This window comes from Podarcis liolepis (genome assembly GCF_965112155.1).
Source record: "Podarcis liolepis genome assembly, chromosome: 1".
NCBI lineage: Eukaryota > Metazoa > Chordata > Lepidosauria > Squamata > Lacertidae > Podarcis > Podarcis liolepis.
In genome coordinates, this window is record NC_139554.1 from 135,803,086 (window position 1) to 135,829,556 (window position 26,471).

Here is a 26,471-nt window from a genome sequence, read left to right on the forward strand (position 1 = left end):
TGCAGAACATCATCATTTGCTTTGGGTACAATGTTTTCAGCAGGTGACCATTTTCTCCAAATGATACAGGTTGGTTTGTTGTTTTCTGGAACTCCCACATAGTATTATCAGCATGCCTAAAGTGCTGGCTAAGCACAGGGGAAATATCTCCCAAAAATTCTACTTCAATCTGTCCATTGTTTGAATGGTCCACTGCAGATTTGTTCAATCCACAACCAAAATGAAGTGCATTGCTTACCTTTGGACAGGAGCCATCAGCTTTACAATATTTTATTCCATCACACTATGAAATACTATCTTCGTTTGCATCTAAGCTACAGTAACTGAGTAGGTGTAGCCACTGAGAGAGAGAAAAGAAATCTTAACAAACTAGGAGAATGGGCAGATGCTGGCACATTTAGAAAAATGGATTGGATGTGGACTAGATAAGTTTGCTCCTTCCAACTCTATGATTCTATGATGCTCTGCCATTATAATTATATTGCTACATTTCCATTTTATGCCATGGGGAGGAGCACTCTCTCAAGACATAGGCAGTTACCTTCTTCCTATGTGAAGCTGCAATGCTATAGCCTGTGAAGAGAGCAATCGTTTTCCCTGGCCACCGTCCTCTACTTCCTGAAATCTAGCCATATCATTCTAGACTCTCTACTGTGGGCTAGAAGAGCATCAACTGAACCTAACTGATGCACCTGCCAAAGTCTGAGTGACCACCACATGTCAGATCCCGAGTTGTACTTAACAGCAATAGCTGGGGAGGTGGGAGGAAGAGGATAACCTTCAAAATGCTCTTGGCTAGTTAAGTGCACTGTCTTGACATGAAACATCATTTCTTCAAGGAGGAATAAGGAGGATTTTTTTTCAAAAATAATTTCTTCCACCTCAAGGAGGAATAAGCTACTTTGATTTAATGAGCATTCTATTAGAAGATATTCACCTTTCCACATGTAGTTCTGACTGCAGTAGGGACTCAGGAAGTTTGTATCTTCAGACGCCAGAGCAGATGCCACTCTCTTATAATGGTTGTTTTTGGCATCTGTCTGTCCTGAGAGACCATGGAGTGGGCCTTCAGGAGGGAAGTCAAACTGCTGCATTAGCAACACCCGCGACCTCCCTGGGCAGTTTATAGGGAGGTCCCGGGCTGCCCAGCTGACAAGATCCCCCTCTCAGCCTTGTTGCTGTGTGTGGGGTGTTAGGGGGTGGGTAGTACCTTTGGTGGGGGGCACGTTGAACTCCTTTTGGGGTAGTTTGTTCCCTTTTGGTCCCCACCCTGCACTCAGCTCTCACCTGTGACTCCTAGAAGCTGTAAGCGTGCAACAGTGGCCACACCCCAGGAAACGGCTTTGACTAGCCAGCAAGTGCACCAACTGGCGGGGCTGGGGGGACAGGCCCCCCAAATTTTCAAGAAGAGGGCCAGGCCTCCTCAAAATTCCCTGGTGTCTGTGCCCCCACACTGCAGTGCATGCTCACATCACATTTACAAGCCACTGGGCGTGCAGCACACTCTGTGACGTGCGCACATGCCGCAAGCATGCCATGGGGCATGCTTATGTCATGCATGCACACTGTGAGATGTGCTGGCATTCTGTGGCCCGGCCCCCTCAATCACGGGGGCAAGGCAGAGTGCTTGGGGGCCAGCTAAAGCAGGTGAGGATAGCCAACAGGTCTCAAACCCTCAGTGACTTTTGGACTTCCCCTGCATGCTAAGACAGGCCCCAGCGGGTGGAGTGGACAATGCCAGCAGTGAGTCCAACTTTCAAGAAAGCAGTTTCTGCCTGTGCTACAGAGGGAAGTGATGGGCAGGTGCGGCTCATCAACCTGGGAAGGTAACCTTGCAATATATCTTTAGGAGAATAAAGGGCTAAGGAGTAAACCCCTCACAAATCTGCAATGGAGTCCCCAAGAGGAGAGGATGGCTGCTTCTCCTCCTCCTCCTTCTGGCAACTCAGCTTCTGCTGCCCCACAGGCACATCATGCCTCATAGCTAGACAAGATGTGCCGCACCCCAGCTTGCTGTTACTGAGCCACATGACAGCACAATGACTATTTTACCCTCTGAATGTATGCCTAGCATATGTTTTCATGGGGTAGATTCTACTTCAGATGCATGGCATTTTATTTACATAATACACCATATACAGACACACACCGCTATTTTACGAATACTGTAAGTAGTGAGAGCAGAAGAAAATAACATACAAAAATACTGTGACAAATGCATTAAATAAAGCAGGGATCATTCAGACATTTCCCTAATATAAAACATCAGCAAGAGGCCACATAAAGGCACAAACTTAGAGGCCCAGATGGCAACCCAGAGACATATTGACTTAGGCAACAAGACCTAATAATGCCAACATCAAGAATTCATTTGTTTGTTCATCCTTCCAAATGGCACATGCTTTCATTTGCCAGTAATGCATTTCTGCATTCTCTGTAGAACAAACAGGTCAGTCTGGTCATAAAAGAGTAAATAGATACAAACGTGGCATCAGAAAGTGCAAGATTCAGAAACCAGTGGCAGTACATTTTGTTAGTGGCCATGAAAAAATAGGTAAAAAATGAGAATTCCCTGAATGCCAAGATCCAGATTTGGGGCATGGTTGCCGCATCCCCACACTGCCCTCTCCAAGCAGCCTTGCAAGGGGAGGGCAGTGCTGGCGCTAGACGGACCCAACAACCACGCAGCCAGCTGACGTGGCACGTGGCGGGTGCAAAGCAGCCACCCCCATGCCGGCACCCCCAACGCAGCTTGGCCCAGTGCCCCTCTTCACGATCACACACCTAATCTTTACGGAGGGGTCATAGTGTGCAATGATATCATTCGCATGCTTGAGTGTACCGAAGAGTTCAGAAAAGCTCTCCAGGGTCCAGGTGGATTGGTCATTCTGTTCCTCCTCTTTCCCACTTTTAGAGCTGGAGCTCAATCTCACCATTTCCTGCCGCGATTCCAGACTCAAGGCCTGTTGCCCCTAAATCATTTCTTCCACCTCCTCCTGGATGAGGTCACAAAGCCACTGCCACATAGGCAGCAATTTGCGGCCAACATTGGGGCACCCATCATGCATGTATGACATCATATGCACAACATGCAATGTGTGCGCCCCCCCCCAGGCCGACTCAGCACATCACACCCCACCCACCAACCGTCCACCGTCTTACCTTTGTTCACCACCACTGTCGCGAGGCTGAGGCTGCCTCAGCGATGCATCCCCCCCCATGAGGCCCACTGAGACGCTTTGGTGCGTTTCTTTGAGATCGCCAGAGCACCTTTCCAGAAGCTGCCTGCTGATCATCAGAGGGACGTGCCAGTGCAAAGGCTCCCTTAACATTGAGGGGGCCTGGCCCCCTGCCAACAGATATTGAGGGGGCGAAAGACACTCTGGTGTTGGCGCACCTGCACTGCCACCAACTTGCCTCACAATCTGAACAATGTTTTCCATCTCAGTGGCAATGCCTGGGAATCCACTGAAATCGTCAGTGCATTCCTTTCATAGGTTGCACCAGCAGGAGCTCATGGTTTCAGGCTTGATGGCATCTACTGTCTGCTTTAAGTGATGCAGTTGGCGATGTTGAAGAACTTCCAGAATGCCATGAGATCGAGATCTGGATCAGCACCCAGGACATCAAGTCAGCAAGGCAAGGGTGAGGCCAGTGTAATGAGCCTTGAACTAGTGAACCACCCCTTGATCCAAAGGCTGGATGAGTGAGGTCGTACAGTGAGTGAAAAGCAACTCTGACATGCTCGTGTTCAAATTGCAGTCCCTGCGGGTAACCAGAAGCATTGTCCACTAGCAGAAGCACTTTGAACTCCAGCCCCTTCTCCAGCAGGTGACGCCTCATCTCCAGAACAAAGCATTTGTGGAACCAGTCCAGAAAGTTTTCAGCAGTCACCCAGACCTTCTTGTTGGACTTCCAGCAGACAGGCAACAGGTTCTTGTTCTTGCCTTGGAGGGCACAACAATGCCCAGCCGCATTGCAAAAGAGCAGCACAGTCAACCGATCCTTCACAGCTTTAAACTCAAGGGCGCCTTTTCTGCTTTGGCAATGTAGGTCCGGTGGAAGTTGGATGTGACATAAGATGTGGAGGAAGGTACAGGAGATAAATGCATAAAGCAACATGTGGGCTTGAGAAGTCAAAACCCATCTACAGCAAATCTGACATAATATATGTCTATCTGTGAAAGTAAAGTTTTTTTAATTCAGGACAAGGTGTGAAGAATTAAATGTTCCATGTGAGAAGGTAAGAGAAGCATTTTAAATGTTGTGCCAGTTCAAGAACAGCAGCACAAAAGAACGCTTATCTGTAGGTGGCCACTTACAAAAGGCGTTCTTGTAAACATTATTTAGGTATTGGAGCCTGTTTCATCATAGGAAGATTTCTGGCTGCTACTGTGTTCATAAATATGCAAAAAAAGGAAGGTGGGAGGAATAACAATGTGGCAAAAACCCTCCAGTGATGGGTGCTGTATCTGATACAGTTTTATCCTGCATGTAATGGCCTTCAAGCCAATAACATGTCTACTCAGAAGTAAGCCCCATTCAATAAAATATAATTTACTCCCAAGTAGGTGTGCACAGAATTGCAAGAATAAACGGACATAAATCAGACATCAAGAATCACAAAACAGAGAAACCAGTAGGAGAACACTTCAATCTCCCAGGACATTCTATACAAGATCTCAAAGTAGCTGTTTTACTACAAAGGAATTTCAGAAATAGACTGGAAAGAGAAGCTGCTGAATTGCAACTCATTACCAAACTTAAAACCATGGAGAGACCTGGTCTGAACAGAGACATTGGATTCTTATCTCATTATACATGACTAAGCCATTTTTCACCTTCTCACCCCTTGCCTTTTCCTGTAAGACCTATTGCAGTCGTTAAGAGTCGTCAACAGGCTCATCTCAGCTATCTGCCAATCTCCCATTCCCACCACCCTTCTGAGTAATACCCCTCCCCACCTTCTCACTATATAGAAGGATCTGGCAACTTCTGTTTCAGTGTATCTGAAGAAGTGTGCATGCACACGAAAGCTCATACCAAGAACTAACTTAGTTGGTCTTTAAGGTGCTAAGGAAGGATTTTTTTTGACTATGGCAGACCAACACGGCTACCTATCTGTAAACAGAATTGCAAGCTTAGTCAAGAAACAAGTGGACTCTGGACCCTTGTCCCATCTCAACATGCCAGCCCCCGAAAGGCTAATAAGCTTCTAAGCACCCTGGAATTTAGTCAGGAAAACAGAGTTTGGGATTAAAGTATCTGTTAAGCAGTCAAAACAATACATCCATAGTTAGTGTTTATGAATACTGAGAGAGAGAGAGTGTGGGAATTTCCCTGACCAATTTCCAGCAGGCCCAATGCCAGCACCCACCACCTGCGCCTGTTGATGGTGCATCAGAACCCAGCAGAGCCCACGAAAGATGCCTGCCCCACCCACTTTTAGTTTAGCCTCCATTAAAATTTCCCAGGCTGCCCCTGACAAAGCATTGTGAGAGAGCAACATGGCAGCTCGACGCTGCTATCCTTCATAACCAGGTAAGCCCACCCTGCCATGATGGAGAAGGGCCTTCCCCCAGAGGCTATTTTACTGAGGGGCCCTTCCAATCTGGAGCCAGTCCTACTTCAGATCTCCAAATATTTGAACTTATTTACATCATCATCATTTACTGATAATGTTTTATTGAAGACTCGGCACTGAACTGCTTTCCCCACTGGACCACGCTGGCTTGTGCTTGTTTCAGCCTCCTCTGCAATTCTGTACATAGTTTCAAAAGACTCTGATTTTATCAATATATGAAGAATAACTGTTAAATACTCTCTGCTTCCTGAGAGGGGAAGTTTGAGGGGCTATGATAAGACATTGATGGGGTAGCACTGTTTGGGGTTGGGTTTCCTTTGGATGAGAGAGCACTAAGGACTCGTGGCTTTCTTGTAATATTTGCTTTATTTACAAATATAGAAGCAGAATATTGGGGGGGGGGGGCACAGCTCTTACAAGGCAATAAATTTGCTACTTCCTTATCAGACCAGAGAGGTCATGCCCTCTCCCATGTCTTCGACCAATTCACACACAAAAATATCTCCCTCTGCTTTGCCTTTTCCAAAGTACAAGGTGCTGTTTTGCCCACTTATAGTCCCACAAATCTGTTGTCTTGACTTAGCTGCCTTTCCCCAGCACTGAGGGATATACCATTCAAGCAGAGACCTCAATTATTTCCTTTCCCCCATCTCCCATCTGCCAGCCATTCTGGGCCATGGACTGGCAGGCTGTCTAAGAGATGAATGTTTGGCTAGCAGCTTTTAACAATACTTGGGCTTGCTGCCAACTCTAGGGCAGCTTTCCCTGTTTTCCCAGTTAAACTAGTGGCAAGTTGGGATTCCATGTTGCCTTCTGGGCCAGGCTGCCTACTAGAAAGCTGTCTAAAATACCAGTTGACCAGCTGCAGGGTGCTCATCACAGATGCTGCTCTGGTTTGGCCCTTGGAGAAGAGTGGAAGGAAGTGGACAACACTGGTCCTTCCAACTCCAGAACATTCCCCCTGTTGCTATTTGTACTGTATTTGTTAGAAAATGTCTTTTACAAAGAATAAATTGTACTGGGGAAAAGAAAACATATGTAATGTAGCGGCTGCAAAGCAGGTGGGTCCAATCAAGGTCACAGAAACTCTGAATCATTGCCCTTTTAACTTGTTAACTGCCTTTAAAAGTAAAAGAGAGAGTGTCTGCCTGTCTGTCTGTCTGTGTCTTAGAAGCGAGGGTGCAAGTTGGAGGTTGGCTGGTTGCATCGCCATTATTTTGTTGACTGGAAACATGGGAGTGTGAAGAATTCAAGCAGACTCTTTCCGGAAGAGCTTATAAAGACAGGCAAGCTATGGACTAATAATTTACACATTGTTGTCATGGGCAGAACTGGGGGGGCAAAGGGGGCAGAGAGGGGTAGCTGCCCCCCGTCAATAAAAATAAATAAAAACACATAGCTAAGTGAGGTTCTGCCCCGCCAACAAAAGGCCTGCACCTCTAACAAAAATCCTGGCTACGCCCATAATTGCTGTGAAAGAATGTATTTTTAGAGACCCTCTCTTGTATTGAACTTGATATAAAAATAATACAGCTTGCTAAATTGTTGCCATCCTGGCAAGTAAAGATTCACCTTCAAGTCTTGTGTAAGGAGTCTTACTTTATCAGTAAGGTTTGAGGGTGAAACCCCTACGTCACTCTGAAATAGACAACAGCCCCTAATCCTGTTACAGACCTGAGGCTCTCTAAACATGGACTGGAAATTGCTTGGGTTCTGATTTTCTGTAAGAGGAAAGTGGAAATATTTCAAGTGTCCCTGTGCTGCACACCCTGTTGACTCATGCCACAGAGCTGCTGCTTCTGAAAAAAGCTTACCTTGACCTAATAGGGCAATAAAGGAGAACAAATAGTTCACATGCTGAATTCTCCAGAGAGACTTAAGACAGCCAATTAAAAGCTCACAAGATATTGTGTTAATTTGTTTTTTTAATTAATAAAGAACAGGTTAAGTTTAAAATAGATTCTATAAAGGCTTATTTGAAGTCTCTCAGTTCATTTCTTATTAACATATTATTATGCATTAAGGGCAGCTAATCACCATTTCTTTTATTTAATGCCTTTCTTTTTATTTAAAGTCGTCACACTAACTTTTACAGAGGATTCTGATGTCAAAGCGGTGCAAACAGCTTAAAACCGCCAGAGACCTGGAAATAATAATAGTAATAAAAGTTCAATTAGAGGTGTTCACATTTTTAAAAAATATGAAGATTTTACAGGCTGCTACTTTATAAATGGCATGTGCAGTACAATCCTATGTATGTTAATTCAAAAGACCTCTCTTATTCAACAAGGCATACCCCCATATAAATATAGATTAGATATAAACCCTAATATTTACATAATCACAATTACAGACAAAAGTTGTATGTTAGTGAGTAAGGATCAGAGATCTTGTAAAGCTAGTGAACAGGGATTGGTTCTTGGAGTCTGCTGGTAGTAAACCTCTACCTGTAATCTGAACTAGGCCTTTCAGCATGACATCGTTAGTGCTTTGTTGATGTGCAAATTATGTAATTTTATTAAGGTAATATTTGAAACCATAAGCAGAGGCCAGGCTAGTGTGGAGGTGGGCGCTCTACACTAGTGTTCAGGTCTAGAATGAGGGTCTTAAGTAGATTATTCAGGATGTGAAGATTATTAGGATTTGAAGTAAGGAGGGCAGACTCAGCCGGTATCAGCATCACTGTCAGACAGTCTATGTCAGTTGTCAGGAACATGGCCCCTCCCGAGCGCAGCGGAAGAGTCAGCCTCAGAAATTGAGCTGAGTGAGCAAGGGGCTGACTCTGCAGATAGGAGCTGTCTGTCTGAGTTTAGAGAGGACAGCCCAGATCCCTCCTTCCCAGGGAAGAAGCTGTTTGCTCTCAAGGAGAGGAAGAGTTGGAAGTTGGCCAAAGCATTGCCAGGCAACCATCAGATAAGCCAGAGTCTGAGGCTGTGTCTTCTGGGGAAGAGACGGGCCAGCCATTCAGTCCCTGTATGAGGAGACAGGAGAAGCTCAGAGAGCAACGGAAGGGAAGGAGAAGAAAGGCGGGATTTTGGCGTTCTTCCTGTTGGGGGAGGGACGATGAATCAGACTGAGCAACTAATGTTAATGGGGGGGAGCAGATAGCTTATGAGTAACTTTGATTCTGTTTGTTCAGACCTCAAACTATGCAATGGTTTCTTCTCCCTTTAAACATAGTAAGCAAGGTGAGGGCGATTGTATTATCACCACTTATTGTTGTTATGAATGGTTATTTGCATACACCTGAGTTTTGCAGAGAAATATCACAGATCTTTTCTTTTTCTTGCTTTCATGGCCTTTTGGCCCCCCTGTTTACATTGTCCCCTCCATGTATTTTATATATTTCACACAGAGAGAATCATCTTAGAGTTGGAAGGTACCCCGAGGATTATCTAGTCCAACCTCCTGCAATGCAGGAATCTTGGCCAAAGCATTCATGACAGATGGCCATCCAACCTCTGCTTAGAAACCTCCAAGGAAGGAGAGTCCACCACCTCCCAAGGGAGACCATTCCACTGTTGATCAGCAATTACTGTCAGAAAGTTCTCTCTGGTGTTTAGTTGAAATCTTCTTTCTTGTAACTTGAATCCACTTGTTTGAGTCCTTTCCTGCAGAGAAGGAGAAAACAAGCTTGCTCCATCTTCCATGTGACAGCCCTTGAGATCTTTGGAAGATGACTTGTTTACTTGCTGGGGATAACGCTCCATGAATCTGATGAAGTGAGGTTTATGTTTATGCAGTAGAGTCTACATTAAATCTGGGTCTTGTAGGTGCTACAAAATATATGGTTGTTATTTTTTGGTATGTCTTCTTTTTGTATCACTCACAGTTAACAGAAATGGAACATCAGACAGCTGTTTTTGCAATTACATACAAACAGTGTGATGAAACATGTAAATGTAAGTTCCACTGAAATTAATCTGGCTTCCAAATAAATGGGTTTAAAACTGGACTGAGAAACAATTAATGGATGCAGCCAAGTGCATACAGCAATTGCCATAAATAGGCTTCTGGGCAAAGAAGTGTTGAGCTCAACTGTCAAGGGATATTGTGATTTCCGTGCATGTTGCCTTGGGGCTGAAGAAAGGCCAGAAGCATTCATTACTCTTATAATCTATTGCATACTATATTATTTATGAAAGTAGGTTTCCAGCAGTCAAGTTTCCTGATCTTCTTTGTGGCTTCCCTTTCTAAAATGAATTGATTTATTTAACACCCCACTCGGGTCAACAAACTTTGTTCATGCCCTGGCGTGACTCCTGGGCTGATTGTGCCAAACTATTTAGTGGTTCTGCGATAGAGGCAAATGTTTTCTTAGAACAAGGTTAAACATTTTTGCCTGTGATCAGAGATATTTTTGGATTTCAGCTTCCAACCCTTTTATGGAGGCAAAACTAAGAAGTGTGTGTGTGTGTGTGTGTGTGTGTGTGTGTGATATTTTGAAGTATTCAGTGGCCTGAAATAAATGTCTAAGAAGCATATTCTAAAGATTTCAGCATACTAGGCACAAGCGGGACTCTTATCTGTTCATACTTCTAGTAATTTATTAGGAATTTTCGAGTGCCGGACTCCCAGTGAGCAGCCACGGCTGAGGGAGCTCTTTTTATGATCTGTTTTACAGAGGGGTCTTCCTTTCTGCTCTCTTGACATTCCCGGGCGGGCTTCGGTTCCTGAGGGGGGAGAGAGGAGGCTTCCCTGGGGCTTGAGTGGGGGTCGGGGGGGCGCCCCCTTTCTGAGGGCTTTCGCCAGGCGAGGCGGCCTTTGGCGCCAGGCTCCTCCCTCCCCGCAAGGTGAGCGCCGCTCTCGCGCTCGGCCCCGCCCCCTGCGGAGAGCCGTCGGCCCGGCCCCGCCCCCGCCCGCGCCCCCTGCGCGCATGCGCGAACTGCCTCAGCCGCCTTCTTCTCCTCACGCCGGAGGCGCCTGCCAGGAGCGGCGTCGAGAGGGAGGGAAGGAGGGAGGCCGCGCCATGGAGCTGGTCGGGGCGCAGCAGCCGCAGCAGCAGGCGGCGGGCCCGGCCGGGAGGAAGAGGCAGCCCAACCGCGAGAGGCCCGCCGCGGCCGAGGACGACGCCCTCAACCAGATCGCCCGCGAGGTGAGCAGCGGGCGGGGGGGGCGGGGGGGCGCGGCCTCCCGGAGGCGCCTCTCGCTTCTTTCCGCTCTTCCTCCTCCTCCTCCTCCCCGGGCGGGGGGGGCGGGGGCTGTCACCTCGGCCCCGCCCCTTTCACGTGGGAGCTGTCAGGTGCCGCTGCCGCCCCCCCATTTCTCCTCTCCCCTCCCTCCCTCCCTCCCATCAACTTCCGGGAGGCCCTTGGGGGCGGGGCGGGGGAGGGGAGGGGTCCAGCCCATTTGCGACCACGGCAGAAGAAGGGTTAATAAGCTCATTCATATCCCCTTAATGTGCCCCCCCCTTTAAAATGTTCAATAAAGTTTGTAAACACAAAGTATTGTCTTCCAAGACAAAACCGTTTATCTTAATGGCAGGGATGAATGAAAGGCAGCAGTCTCCCTTGTCTGGATCCATGACTGGTGTACACACAAACATTTCTATATTTTGTTTTATCTTGAGTGCTGCATTTATACTGCACCTTTTCCCTTTCACGCAGCTCAAGGGGTCATGCCTGGTTCTTCGCTCCCCTCTGCGCAAGCAGTCCCCACCACAGCCCTGTGAGGCAGCTTGGGCCTGAGAGGCAGCGCCTTGCCCCACGGTCACCCAGGGAGCTCCAAGACCAAGGGGGGATTTGAACCCTGGTCTTTGTCCTGCACTCCAGCCACTACGCCACCCTGGCACTCTGATTTGATTAGGATAGTCACCAACCATTCTTCTTGTAGTTTGTTTATCTATTTATTGCAATTAGATCTCACATTTTCTCCAAAAAGATGAAGGAAGGCTTAACTTTTTATGTGTTTGGGTTCTGTGTGTTGCTTCTAATGTTCCATGGCCTCTGGACCCTGCTACTTATTTACCTTTTGCTCTTTCTCTCTGTACCTTTTGGTATTATAATAGATGATCTGCCAACTGGTTATAAGGCTTCATAGTTCTCATAAAGGAAGCTGTAGCCCAGAAACACCACAGCAAACACGTTGGTCTTTAAAACATGTTTCATATACCTATAAATTCTTTCTCTCATGGGCTTTTATTGGTTCCTCTAACTTAAGGTGCTAAAGGTGAGGAAAGAGGCGAGAGCTTCTGAAGTATTGTTTTGGCTGTTACTTCTTTAACAGAAGTTTGATCTTTAGGAGCTGATCTTGTTCTGCACTGTGAGCTTTGCTCACTCTTTTCTGTACTGTTCTGCGGCAACAACTTTTTGGGTGAGTTAAGTAACCTCAGGAGGGAAGTGGAAGATGAGGAAGTTGATATCTGTACTGACTCTGGTGAGATGCTTGTCCTTTTTAAACTAAAAAAATTGCAAGTACCAAGCCCTCCAGATGGTTTAGGTCAGGGGTTGGCAAAGTTTTTGTGGCTTGGGCCTGTTCACAGTCCTGCAGATGCCGCAGTGGGCCAGAGTGCGCGAACACGCACGCATGCGCAAACACTATTTCTGGTGCGGAGGAGGCGTGCGCAGCTTTCCATTGGCTGCAGGAGCTTCCTGCAGCCAATGGGAAGCTGGCCAGTGTCGCAGAAGGCAGTCCCCGCTCTGCCCGCGCCGCTTTGGCACGGCGCACGGGAGCTGACCAAGTGGGTGGCAGGGTTAAACGACCCCCATGGGCCGCTTGTGGGCCTTAGGTTGCTGATCCCTGGTGGTTTCCCTCCTCCCCACCCCTTTGTACGTACTGTTGCTGTGTGAAGGAGAAAAGGAGGGAGAACTTCCTTTTCTGACATGTTCCCAAAGATGGTTAAACCCATATCCTTCTAACAGACTGCCCTAGCATACTGACTGGCCAGCTTGATTTTTGTGTGTCTCCATCTTTTGAGCAACATTGTAACATTACAAAATGCATTGTTACAACATGTAACAATACAGGCAGGAAAACAATCCTTTGTAACTCTTCTCTGTTGCATGCCATTGCCTGTAACTTTTATGTTCTTGTGAAACTCTTCAGACTCGAGTTTATGTTCAGACTGTAGTTTTAGGATATAGGAATTTTGTTAAGGAAGGGCAAAAGATTTTCCAGGTATAATGGATTTTGTTAGTAAAATGTGTTGAAAGTATGTTGATGAAAACTATGGAAACAAAGCAGCTTTTGTGTATCTAGATAGTTTATTCATTATTCAATCTCGTATATTTGAGAGTTTCAAGGTAAGGCATATGGCTATGCTCCTATTTTTATATTGTTGAATTGTGTGCTTTAGTTTGCCTGCAAATCTGGATCAAACATTGATTTTGCATATTGGTTTGTAGAAAATCTATACTTCATTCAATGCATAGCTTTTCTAGATTTGGACAAAATAGCAGTTTATTGTTTGATAGAAGGCACAAATGAAAGCTCCACATACGTGGAGAAAAAGGGAGTGTAAAGGCTGCTTGTAATATAAAATAAACAACAATGGCTTCTCTGACTACAGCCAGTGAAGCCTTATTTCTATGATACTGAGCAGGTTTGGATAATGTACAAATGCTCCATAAAGGTGAAAATACGTGCTTTAAAAACCCTGGCATGTCATGTAACAGGTGATTGATTCAGGGCACACAGTTAGATCTCTCCCCACCGCCACTTGTGGCTGTACTCCCTTGAGAGAGTTTCCAGTTTCCATCTATCTTGAGCAAGTGTAATAGTAGCTGTAGCAAAGCAGGGATGAGCTGAATGCATTGTTCCCAAGCTTAGTTGCTGTCTGTCGGAAAGTGAAAGTTCAGATAGTACTAACGCAGTGTAACATGTAGACATGATCTCAAATAATTAAAAATTCTCACCATTCAAAATGACCAAAATATTTATAACTCATCTTTTAACAAATAGTATCCAGAACAGCTAACAAAAAAGCTCAAAACAATAAAATGCATTAGTACAGAACTTAAAACAACAATGAAATAGTAATCTAAAAGATTTTCTATATTGCCTCCCTCTTGAAATGCTCATCCAAAAAAGCCTGATTTAACTTGCTACTGAAAGGAACTATTTCCTAGTAAGCATACCATATGAATCTTATCCTGAAAAACTTACGTTAGGAACAGAGGATGCTGCCTTATGCTGAGTTAGACAACTGTCCCATCTGGCTCAGTATTGCCTACACAAACTGGCAGTAGCTTCCCAGGGTTTCTGGCAGGGTTCTATCCCAGCCTTTCCCAAAGGTGCCATGAGTTGAACCTGACCTTGTGCATGCAAAGCAGCTGTTCTACCACTGAGCGATGGCCCTTCCTCAAACTTGTAAGCTGTCTGAACAGTTCTCATAATGCTAAATCTTCCCCAACTTTGTGCACATGAGATGTTTTAGAATACACCTCCCACCAGCCTCAGCTAGCATGGCCATTGGTTAAGGATGATGGGAATTGTAGTCCGCAACATCTGGAGGGTACCGTGGGGGCTTAGTGCCATGTGAAATGGCCTTGCATTTGTGCATTGCCCCTGCTCTCATCTCTCCTCTGGCACAGCTGTGAGAAGGAAAGTGGAAACCCGCATTTTCAAGTACCTATAGAGTTGGTTAAATCAAAACAGGAAAGAAATGAAGTAGTTTTAACAACTGTTTGTCTGAACAAGCAGAGTTCAAACCATGTTCTATGATCCCGGCTTGTTAGGATAAACTATAATTAAAACTAATCAAATTGATTAAAAGTTAAAAAAATGCTCTGCAGGTGGCTGGAAACAGAAGTAGATGCTTTCTGTACTCTTATTTGCGGCTGGAGGGAGGGGGCAGGATTGTGGCTTGGTACTGCATCTGAACCAGGCCACAGCTGAGCTGTATAGCAGCTTATGTATGTTAAGCCAGTTTGTATAGACTGCAGACAAACGACTGCATTTGGATATAAAGCTAAACCATGGCATGTTTAGATCAACTCTTGTTTTGTTCATGTGCATGAACTGAATTATGTTTTGTTTGGTCAACAAACCATAATCTAAAACCATTGTTTGAACTTGGCTTGTGAATCTGCTTGAGCTAACTGTAGTTTATTTTTTATGGTTTGGCATCCTGACTTAATCTAGTGTGCTCCATTGCTCAATTCTTACTTCCGGCCTGACTGCAGAGACATGAGGGGAAATTACCTCAAAAGCAAAACAGCTCACATGGCAAGGACTAGTCATGCTTCCACAGACCTCAAGCCTGCCCCACTTTGCCTTGCAAAAGACTCCTATCCCTACTCACCTCCTCAGTGAGAAGGTTTCCTTACCCATTTTGGCTGGCATTTGGAAAATATTAAAGGGAGTGTCTGCCCTCTTATCCATATCTCACAATGGGTATATGTTAAATAACTACTTGCTCAGTCCTCACTGGGCTGTTTTTGGTGAATTTTTCTTTTACTCCTTCAGGGTTTTTGTGTGTGTTTCTTTGTATTTCTGCAAATCTTGAGGTTTTTCCAAGCCTTCTCTCTGGCTCTGTAAGGATAGGCAGCCATTAAACCAATCAGTTCACATTAGGATATGTGATGCCAACAGATTTTCTTGCACAGTATGATCCAAAAATGTCTCCCAAACACAGCCCCTCTAGCCTGTGTCCTTACACCCCCCCCATTCAATTCTATATCCTGAATATTCAAGTTATTGCTTAACACCTATTCTTCTGCTTGGCCAGGACTGACAATTTAGTAGTATACAGGGTGCCCCAAAAGTAGGTATACAATGCATACATACCTATTCTTATTTACTGATATTGTGACTTCCTAATGAAACATGGAAGGTCATGAGCCTATCAATAGTATTTTCTTTGCTTTATAGAAATGCTTGATACCCCACTGCTCATACTCAAAGGCCAGAGCAGAAGCATAAGAAACCAAGCTTTTGTATGAATATGAAGAATAATTTCTAATAGACCTTGGTTAACCAAGCTCTTTAGTACATACATAATATACAGGGCCATAAGTATGATTACTGGAAGATCTTGATCCAGTGTCCTATTTTTAATCTAATTTACTATTGTGTGATGTTTGTAGCAGTACATCCTTTATACTGAAATGTGCAACTGACTGTTTTCTTTAACCAAAGTGGTTCATGGGGTTGCACAAGGGCCCTCCCCCTTTCTAGGTTTGCCTCCAGAACTAACTGCTTTGTAACATCTGAAGTGTTTATGTGAACAATTTCCCATTCTTCCAGTTGTTTATATACCACTATTTAAATGCTTGACGGAGGCCAATAAATGTCAGGTAGTTTATTTGTTTCTGAGCTTGGTATGTCTTGCCTCTACAGGATGTGAGAGCAGTTTTTAAAAGGAAATCAGTGTGAACAAATAAAAGGAAACTGTACAAATTACTCATGTTGCATAAAGTCAAGTTCCTACACAATACTAAGAAATTGCACCTAGTGCGGGAATTATACTTTTTAAAAAATATGTTTTTATTAAAGATTTATTGGTTTACAAAAGTATACGCAGTGTTTCTTTTTTTAAGTTACATTTTCTACAGATCAGTTTCATTTGTTGAGACATTAGTGTTACATTAGGAAGAAAAGGGGGAAAGAGGTGGAGGGGGGGATGGTGAGTGGGGTGGGGGGGGCAATGCTTCTATGTGTGGGGTTTTGTGTCAGCATCACTTGTGTGGGTTTTCTTTACTATTCGCTCGTATTCCTTTGGTGGTGAGAGAAGTTGGGGTTGGCCTAAGGTGTGGTTGGTTGCCTTTGATTGGCTGTAGTGAAACTTGTTTTCGTTTGTGTGAGGGGGGGTGTGTGGGGTGTGCTTGGATCAGGTCAGCCAGATTGATTCAAATGCTATTGTTAATCAGGCTGCCGATAACAGGAAAAAATACTTCTCAACCTTTTGGCTAAGACCAAGTGTGGAAAAGAAGTATTAAAAAACCTACCAGCTGTTGTTTGGAACTAACAGCCAGTGAGCGTGTGAATGACTTGTGGGCCATAGTAATAAATAAGTTTCTTTTTCTTTTGGGGAGGGCTATTGTCTCTTCCTCCAAGGCTTTTATTAGTAATATACACAGTTATGCATTTATATTGTTGCCTAATCTCTTCATCCCCACCCTTGCCACAATATCATGCGCCATCACGGAAGGGATATGTTACACTTTTTGAGGCTTGGTTCATTCTCTTACTATGCACAAAACACATCTGTTCTGCATGGAAGTGTGGGTGCAGTGCAGTTAAGTAATATCGTTTTCAGCATTCTCTTCTTTGCTTACTTAAGACCACATTCTGCCTGTTGAATGGATACAGTAAGCCGTAGGTGCTGGAGAAGTAAAAGTTGTTGTCTTTGTCTTCAAATATTGTTTACTCCTGGGATGCTGGTAATGATGGCGGTGCTGTTGTTGCTGTTTATAAAATGTTCTTCCTCCTGAAGAAGCTCAGGGCAGCAAACACATCCAGAATAATAGGATTTAGGGCTGAATTATAAACCTGCTGGTATAGGGCTGTATGTAAATTTATAAAATAATAAAATAATAATGTTCCCAAAGCTCTCAGATAGGCCTGGTTTACCCAAGCATGAGTTGGTAGAATGGATTGCACAACTTCTGAGACTGCAGGTGGCGCTGAGCCTCTTGGGCTTGCCAGTCGGAAGGTTGGCAGTTCGCGTCTGTGCGATGGGGTGAGCTCCCATTGCTTTGTCCCAGCTTCTGCCAACCTAGCAGTTCAAAAGCACGACCGTGCAAGTAGATAAATAGGTACCGCTGTGGCGGGAAGGTAAACGGCATATCTGTGCACTCTGGCTTCTATCACAGTGTTCTGTTGCGCCAGAAGTGGTTTAGTCATGCTGGCCACATGACCCAGAAAGCTGTCTGTGGACAAATGCCGGCTCCCTCAGCCTGAAAGTGGACATGAGCCCCATAGTTGCCTTTGACTGGACTTCTCCATCCAGGGGTCCTTTACCTTTTTACCTTCAGGTGGTGGGTCATATTTTGAATGCTTCCTCTAGTTAAATATTCTTTGCAAATTTTCTAGCTACAATGTAGGCAGAAACCCAGTTCTAGAAACTTTCTTCATGATGTGATTTTTCTTCCTTGGTGGTTCATATATTTTCACCAGTGGTATTCTACCTGTAGGCTGAAGTGGCATTGTCCATTCTGCCATCTCATCCCACTTCTGATAATAATAATAATAATAATTTATTACTTATACCCCACCTATCTGGCCGGGTCTCCCCAGCCACTCTGGGCGGCTCCCAACAGAATATTAGTAAAGGTAAAGGGACCCCTGACCATTAGGTCCAGTCCGACCTAGGTGGCCGACTCTGGGGTTGCAGCGCTCATCTCGCTTTATTGGCCGAGTAGCCGGCGTACAGCTTCCGGGTCATGTGGCCAGCATGACTAAGCCGCTTCTGGTGAACCAGAGCAGCGCATGGAAATGCCGTTTACCTTCCCGCCGGAGCGGTACCTATTTATCTACTTGCACTTAAACCACAGAGCCTAGGACTTGCCAATCAGAAGGTCGGTGGTTTGAATCCCCGCGACGGGGTGAGCTGCCGTTGCTCGGTCCCAGCTCCTGCCAACAGAATATTAAAAACACGATAAAACATGAAACATTCCCTAAATAGGGCTGCTTTCAGATGTCTTCTAAAAGTCAAATAGTTGTCTATTTCCTTGACATTTGATTGGAGGGCATTCCACAGGGCGGGCGCTACTACCGAGAAGGCCCTCTGCCTGGTTCCCTGTAACCTCATTTCTTGCAGTGAGGGAACTACCAGAAGACCCTCGGAGCTGGACCTCTGTGTCTGGGCTCAACGATGGGGGTGGAGATGTTCCTTCAAGTATACTGGGCCAAGGCCATTTAGGGCTTTAAAGGTCCACACCAGCACTTTGAATTATGCTTGGAAACGTACTGGGAGCCAAGTAGGTCTTTCAGGACCGGTGTTATATGGTCTTGGTGGCCACTCCCAGTCACCAGTCTAGCTGCCACATTCTGGATTAGTTGTAGTTTCCTGGTTACCTTCAAAGGTAGCCCCACGTAGAGCGCATTGCAGTAGTTCAAGCGGGAGATAACTAGAGCATGCACCACTCTGGCGAGACAGTCTGCGGGCAGGGAGGGTCTCAGCCTGCGTACCAGATGGAGCTGGTAGACAGCTGCCCTGGACACAGAATTGACGTACGCCTCCATGGACAATTGTGAGTCCAAAATGACTCCCAGGCTATGCACCTGGTCCTTCAGAGGCACAGTTACCCCATTCAGGACCAGGGAGTCCTCCACACCTACCTGTCCCATCCCCCCAAAACAGTACTTCTGTCTTGTCAGGATTCAACCTCAATCTGTTAGCCACCATCCAATCTGTTAGCTGCAATATGTAGACTTGACCTTACTGTTTCAGCATTCTGTACTTAAAAGCTTGGGCTTTGCATCCTTCTGCAATAAGGATTATGAGTCTCTTGTTCAACCACTCTGTGCCAGAGTGTGCCACTCTGAAAATGTATTCTTAGCTACTGTCCTCAGGTCCTGTCTGAACATCTTTGTTATACACAATTAACCTTGTCTTTCATGCTCTCTTTGCTTTATGCAGACATCTGGCCATGCCTGGGGGGCATGCAACAGCTCTTTTTTGATATGACTTGTATGATGTCCAATGTTATACTAAAGTGGCAGTTTTTTGTATTATACTTGGCTGATTAAAGCTGTGCTGTACCCCAAGCGGCATGCAACAAATACATTACATTATAGGTGAATGCCGTGTTTAGGAAGATTAGTTTTGGAGTGTAAGATGATACATTTAACACCTGTCCAGAGGTTCAGTTTCAACAGGAACTGTTTTTGCTCCACAAATTTCATCTGTTTCATAATGTGAATTGTCTAACTTAAACTTTTTGCCCTCAATTCCACAAAACTATTCCTAGTGTCAGAAAGAAAGAAAGAAAGAAAGAAAGAAAGAAAGAAAGTGCTTGTCTCTGCCAGAGGTAGAGCAGCAGCCTGACAAGCACAGTATATAATCTGTGCTAGATGGACATGGTAACAGAATCTTAAAATAGCTCTCTGAAATAGCAGCTGCTGTCTGTTTTCTCTTAAACTTCTTTTATGAGAATGGTGGCTACCGGCAACAGTACATTAAAGAGCATTTACCTAAAAGATAATGCTTAAGTCTTCAGTCCTTTTTATCACAAATGCTAAAAACTGGGTCAGAGAGAGAATGAATACCGTTGGCATTCTGACTTGGGCCATTCATAGTTGTTGCTTCATGTGAAACCGAAATGGACTAAAGAAGTCCCTCTGGCATGAATATCTGGCTTTGGTAATGGCATAATCGGACATAGACAGATACACCCAGATTTGTTTCTGGGCCACTTGATTATGATGCTTTCATTCATTCATTAATTTTCCTAAAACATATTGTGTGTGTAAAAGTAACCCTAATTCGGATGCATTTCCCACTCAAATGTTCTCGCTTAGGATGCTGATTGAGATATTTTGACAGGCCAGCTCTCAATAACTTTTCTTGCTTCTCCTACTGAAATACCGGCAACAGTTTCAATAAAGATACTGCTGCTGTACACTATAGCTATTGGGATGTAAACCAGAAAAGGATGTATTGGGTTTCTTCCTTTTGCTAAAGAGGAATTTAAGTGCTTTGTATACATATAAGGATAATTTTATTTTAAAACTTTCCTATTTTAAGTTCCCCACCATTTGAAGAGGACTTTCAAACATTGGGGGGAATAATAATAATAATAATAATAATAATAATAATAATAATAATAATAATAATTTTATTATTTATACCCCTCCCATCTGGCTGGGTTTCCCCAGCCACTGTGGGCGGCTCCCAACCAAATATTTAAAACACAATACAGCATTAAACAGACTTCAGCACAGCTAGAAATATCAGACTCTGAAATTCCTGGGTACTTTAAAAATGTAGTTTCCTTATGATACCCTGACATAATGTTTGAAGTTCCAAATTAATTTTTGCATTCTTAGTATTTCATGTGCTTTACTGATAATCCAATGTTTGTGTGCATTGGGCCATAGTATAGCCTTTGAACCTTGTTGAGGTGAGACATTCATTTCCAGAAATACTGAACAAGTTACCAGAAGCTATTTGAAGTTATTGGAAGTTACCAGAAGCTGCTGAAGTACTGGTTTGTTTACTGCAGATACAAGGTCAACACTAGGGCTGGGCGATATCTGGCTTTCAACATCATGATATATCACCAGCTAAACATCGCAATATACCGATATATCACAGTGTCTGAAAAACTGAACTATATATGGTGGGCATGAAGATTCTGCGTGCGGGTGGTAAAAGGAGCAGCCATGAGCATCCAGGAGAAGGAGCAGGCAGTCCTGGATGGGTGGGGGTGGAGGCAGGGGCTTTGCGTCCCCAATTACTGCCCAAGGTGGGGCAGGTGCATGCCAGGCAACTACAGCATCTCAGAGGGGTAGCGCCACCACCTCTTTGAAGGGGTGATCCAGCGGGGTGTGTGTGTGTGTGTGTGTGCTCAGTGCGTCTTTTCATGCAGGGAAGTGCTCTCGCAAGTTCTTCTGCCACTTGCCCTCCCCCCCACCCCCCAAAAAGATGGGGTTTGCCGAGATAGAGACGCTGTCCTGACATCTTCTCACAGTCACACAGAGGCTCCAGTCACGTGGGACTTGCCTGTTCGCTGCTCACCTGCCTGCCCGTTAAGTGCCAGGCGCTTCCAGTGCCACCACCAGCCATGAATGTGAGGAGAGTGGCCAGCATCTCTGCCCAGCTGGAGGAAGCCACGGGCACTAGGGCTGCCAGCACAGCATGGGGGCTTTCCAGTCCGGTTTGGAGGCAGGTGAGGGTGGGGCACAGAGAGTGCTGTTCAACTTCTGCAATCGCCCAGCCCTTGCCACAGGAGTCAGGCAGGGATCTCTGCAGGGGGGTGGCTGGTTCGCCCTCCCCATTGCGCGCCATGGGCAACAGCCCCCCTAGTGTATACAGGAGAAGGAGCAAGCAGTCTTGGATGTTTCTTGGGCTGAGATAAATCGCAGCGAAGTAGCCAGAGCAGGGAGAGGAACTGCGCACAGGGACTGGGCTGCTCAAATTGCTGGCAGGTTTACTGCCCCCTGGTGTTTTGAACAATATATTGCAAGATCAAATTTAATGACCTTTAATTTAATGTAGACTTCATGCTGGGAATTAATGATATAGCGATAAATCACATAGACCTAGTCGACACTGTGAGAACTGTTCCCACACATGCACAGCTTCTAGACTGAACTGAGAGATTGTTTAGTCTGAACTCAACTCTTGAACTGTAAGGATGTGATCAGGAGAGGGGAGGCCTTGCAGCTATCTAGGGCAAGGCCTGTAACCTTTTAAGTGTACATCAGTCAGGGCACTGATAGAAGCTTGTTTTCCTGTATAGTTCTGTAACTGTTATGCTCAAACCAACAGTAAATGAATTTCTGTATGTTCTGGATTGTTTCCTGTGATTGATTACTCCATGCCTGACTTGGAACTCCTACACATTGAAGACTGTGTGTGTTTACTCTGCTAATTAGGTGTCTGGTAGCTGGAAAGGTGCTGGACCATAGCTGTCAACTTACAGATTTGAAAATAAGGGACCAGCAGCCAAAATAAGGGACCTGCAGCCTCACCTGTTCCAGGCACTCCAGTCTTCCTGTCCTCCTGCAGTCTGGTCAAACTCATTCTGGTAGCTTCGTGAACACTGTCCAACCAACTTTGTAACCAGAGGTTCAACTGAATAGAATCTGAATCACATGCACCACAAGGCCTATGCAGCCTCAACTTAAGATGGCTCCCCGGCCTGGCTTTGCACTGCAAAGTTTGCAGCAGCACGTGCAACAAAATGGCGTCCAGCATTCAAAAAAACCCTCAGCTTGCATTAACTAGCCACACACAAGGCATGCAAGCTCCACCCCCCAGTCGTTCTTAGACTTCTTATTGGGTGAGCAACACAGCCAAGCAACACAGTTGGAGCCTCCCTCCTCCCTGGCCGGCAGGGAGGGAGGGAGGGAGGGAGAGGAGCTGCTTCCTTTGAAATTTAAGGGACATCATTTAAGGGACATTTAAGGGACATCCATCAATAAGGGACAGCAGCGGGACATGTCGCTGGAATAAGGGACTGTCCCTTCAAATAAGGGACACTTGACAGCTATGTGCTGGACCCAAAGAAAGGAGTTTTTGGTTGAAAAAAACTCTTAACAGGTGGTTTGGCTGCAAGCACAAACCCCAACAAGCCTTGAGGTGATGTATAGCTATATCTTCCAGTAACTTAAAAAACAGGCATTTAAAGTAAGTTTTTTGAGTGTATGGTTAGATTTAAATGATTTTATCTTAAATGTATCTTTTTAACCTTACTACATACCACTTAAAGTCTATGACATCAAGTGGGGCTGGATGATACTTCTATTCATTGTCCCAATAAATAAACTGGTATGGTGTTCATATCACACTACCGGTTTCAGACTTTTTGAGCTGCTGATAGAGTGCAGCTCCCAAGCCACCACAATGTATTGGCAACTCAAATTGCCTTTGCCCAAGTGGGTGGGCTGCACCTTTTCTCTTGGGATGGTTGGTCGCTCCAGGAGGTAAGATGGAGCTGGCCCATTCAGGCAAAGGCAGACAGATGTCCAGAGCTTGAGAACATGCTTCTCACACTCCATGTGCTTGGCTGCCACCAGCTTGCCTTCATTGGGGGGGGGGCTGCGTCTTTCCTCCCAGAGTGACCAACCACCCCAAGAGCAAAGAGAGGCAGCTCATCCGTTTGGGCGAAGACAGGCGGACACCTTTGAGGGAGCCCCAATGCCTCTTCAGCTCACATGTGTCCAGGTCAGCTCATGTGTAAGCCCGAGGGACATCACAGGCTGAGCGGTTCAAGAAAGCCCCGATGCCCCTCTCATGGCTCAGTCACCATGTAAGGCTGAGCAATCAGCTGCTTCTTCTTCTCCTAAGATGTGGAGGAAGAAACAGCTGAAATACATACCAGGCATCAGCATATTGTGGTGTTTAGCTGCTGATATACCATGATGTTGAAAACTAGATATTGCCCAGCCCTAGTGTAAAGCAGCATATAAATGGTTTAAATAAACAAATGAACTTGTCTGGGCCCACCTTTAAAACTATATGGATCAAGCATGTAATCCTTGGACCTCATCCAGTCCATTATACTGTATTATTTATAAAACTATATCTGCACCACTTTTTCTTCTCAAAACTTCCATGACTTTTGTTTAGACTTTGTCATCTCAACTGCTTCATTGCCCCCTGCTCCCTAGTAAACCAAGAGGCTAGAAGGACTTTTTCCATGGGAAAGGGAGCTTAGGTCTGATTGTTTTTACCACACAATACACCTGTGCATCCCACAGAGTGACCAGGACTTCACCAAGAGAGTCCGCATGCCAGCGGGAAATTTCCCAAGGGCTCTTGATATACAAGGTATGACGGGAAAGTAGAGTGAATCACCCCTGTATGTGATAATGGGAACTGCTGGATTCGCGGAGACACGTTCATCCATATCTCAGCTAACATATGCGCACGTGTCTTGGCATTTGTTGACAGGCGTACGTTCATGCAGTAGCGTTTAGTAGCTGTTAATAGTGCAGTGTGTTGTGATTGAAAATGGAGCAGAGAGTCAATATGAAATTCTGTTTCAAATTGGGTAAATTGGCATCGGAAATCCACGAAATGCTCACAATTGTGTACGGAGATGAAGCTGTAACTCGAAAGACAGTGTGTGAGTGGTTTAAGTGTTTCCGTGAAGGGCAGCAAACCATTGAAGATGACCCTTGAATCATTACCGAGTTGAAATTGTTACCCTCCATATTCTCCCAATCAGGCCGCACCGGATTTCTTTCTTTTTCCAAAACTGAAATCTGCACTGAAAGGGTACAGTTTTCCCAACATTTCACTCATCCAAGCTGCTGTGACGAGGGAACTTAAAGCCATGTGAAAAGAGGACTTATCCAGAAGTTTCCAACAGTTCTACAAATGTTGTCAATGGTGCATTATATCAGAGGGGGCCTACTTTGAAGGCCTGTAAGGTTGTATGTTAAAATATTTCTCGCTGTCCATTTTCTGTGATCATTCACTGAACTTTCTGGTCATACCTTGTATATTTGCATCCCATCTCTCCAGTAGTGTTGAGCTCAAAATGGCTTGCATGAACATTAAAAATTAGCAACAACAACAACAATTTATTATTTATACCCTGCCCATCTGGCTGAGTTTCCCCAGCCACTCTGGGCGGCTCCCAATCAAAAACAGTACAGCATTAAATATTAAAAACTTCCCTAGGGTGGGTGTCACTACCGAGAAGGCCCTCTGTCTGGTTCCCTGTAACCTCACTTCTCATAATGAGGGAACCACCAGAAGGCCCTCGGCGCTGGACCTCAGTGTCCGGGCTGAATGATGTGGGTGGAGACGCTCCTTCAGGTATACAGGACCGAGGCCATTTAGGGCTTTAAAGGTCAGCACCAACACTTTGAATTGTGCTCGGAAATGTACTGGGAGCAAGCATTAGAATCACTATACAGTAATCATATCATAAACACAAGGGTATAGAAATTAGGCAAAAAACAAACACATATTCATCAAAACAATTACTGCAATTCAGTGCAAACTCCCAATGATTCAAAATATCAGAATTTCTGAGCACCAACCTTATGCCTCTATGGGATGAGCTTCTTCACTCAGTGCAGCAGTATACTGCTAGCAGCAATATATTTTATAGTGTTTAGTCTCAACTTCTTTTTCATCCTCAGAGAAGTCGATCACTTCAGTGTGCAGCCGGTTCTAGAGGATTGTCTATGATGAGTTTTCTCCATGTGGGCTATTTAAGGTAACTTCATTCCACATGGGTTTATTCTTTCCTTGCAGGGTCATGAGTCCCAGATAAAGAGCCACAATGCAAGAGCCATTGAGCGCTTGCCCTTTGGCTCACACCAAAAGGCTCACGTAGCATTTAAAGTTGCCTGGAGGGAAGAAGAACCCACAGCTCCCTGACTAGGGACTTATTGGGAAACCATCTGAACCCATCTGCTTCTTGGAGCAGATCATTCCAACAAGTCTACAGCTCCTGCAACCTCTTTAACTAGTTAAAATTAAAAAGAAACATTAAATGGCGCTGTGCTGATTGTCCCATATCACGAGCCGTGTTTGGGCATTCTGCTTGTGTGTAAGCCCCACATGCAAGCAGGGAGAGCAGTGATAAATGCATCAAGCTACACGCAGACCCATCAGCCTCCCAAGGCAAAGGTCTAAAATGGGGAGCCCCAGTTGTGTAGGCTTTTAAAACATATGGGAAGCCTCTGTGCATAGAAAGCTCCTCTGCTTCAAGCCATTTTTCACCCATGAGTTGGGTGGGTGATATAGGAGGTGGAGCATGACACATTCCTGCCCTCCCCGCCCCGTCCCTGCTTGCATGTTGGTCTTGCACATAAGCAGAATGCTGATCTAGTTTAAACGTCTAGTGAAGAAAGATACTGATGCTGTAGGATGTGTTGTCAAATGAAGAGCAGGGGATGTATTGCTTTACTCTTCTCTTACCTGCACTGCTCAGTTGTTGCCGAGTTTGATTAAGGGAAGATGCCACTTTCAGCAATGTAGGGAATATCTCTTTCAATTCCCTCTCCCCTGGCTCTACTTACTGCATAGCTGAAGGTAGGCTTTTGGCTTGGCTGAAAGATTGCCTGAGATGGATCCATGAGTGAGTGCGCATTCAGCTCTTGGGAGGCCGCTGCTTAGTACAGACATTCTTCCATGCTTGCCTCAGCCTGCATGCCGTGACTCTCAGGTGACCAACTGGAGGGGCCTTTTAGCTGCCAAGTGCAGAGCAGAAATGAGATGTAGGAAAATATCTGAAGCTGGATTCTCTTAAAACACGCACACTCTCTATATATAAATTGATCAAGAATCATGAGTGATCTAATATTGGAAGTAAAAGGG

At 45.1% G+C, this 26,471-nt stretch overlaps 1 protein-coding gene across 37 annotated transcripts in view; it reads left to right on the forward strand.

The window, feature by feature from the left end:
• Positions 1-10,400: 10,400 nt before the first annotated feature.
• Positions 10,401-26,471, forward strand: part of LRRFIP1 (LRR binding FLII interacting protein 1) — a gene marked incomplete at its 5' end in the record, with an annotated part of 101,599 nt that continues 85,528 nt past the window's right edge. For 36 of the 37 annotated variants that reach the window (XM_083472129.1, XM_083472131.1, XM_083472132.1 and 33 more), the window contains one exon: positions 10,401-10,679. In XM_083472129.1, coding sequence (XP_083328255.1) covers positions 10,461-10,679 — 219 coding nt within the window. The remainder of the gene's footprint in view (positions 10,680-26,471) is intronic. The other variant, XM_083472130.1, reaches the window with a different exon arrangement.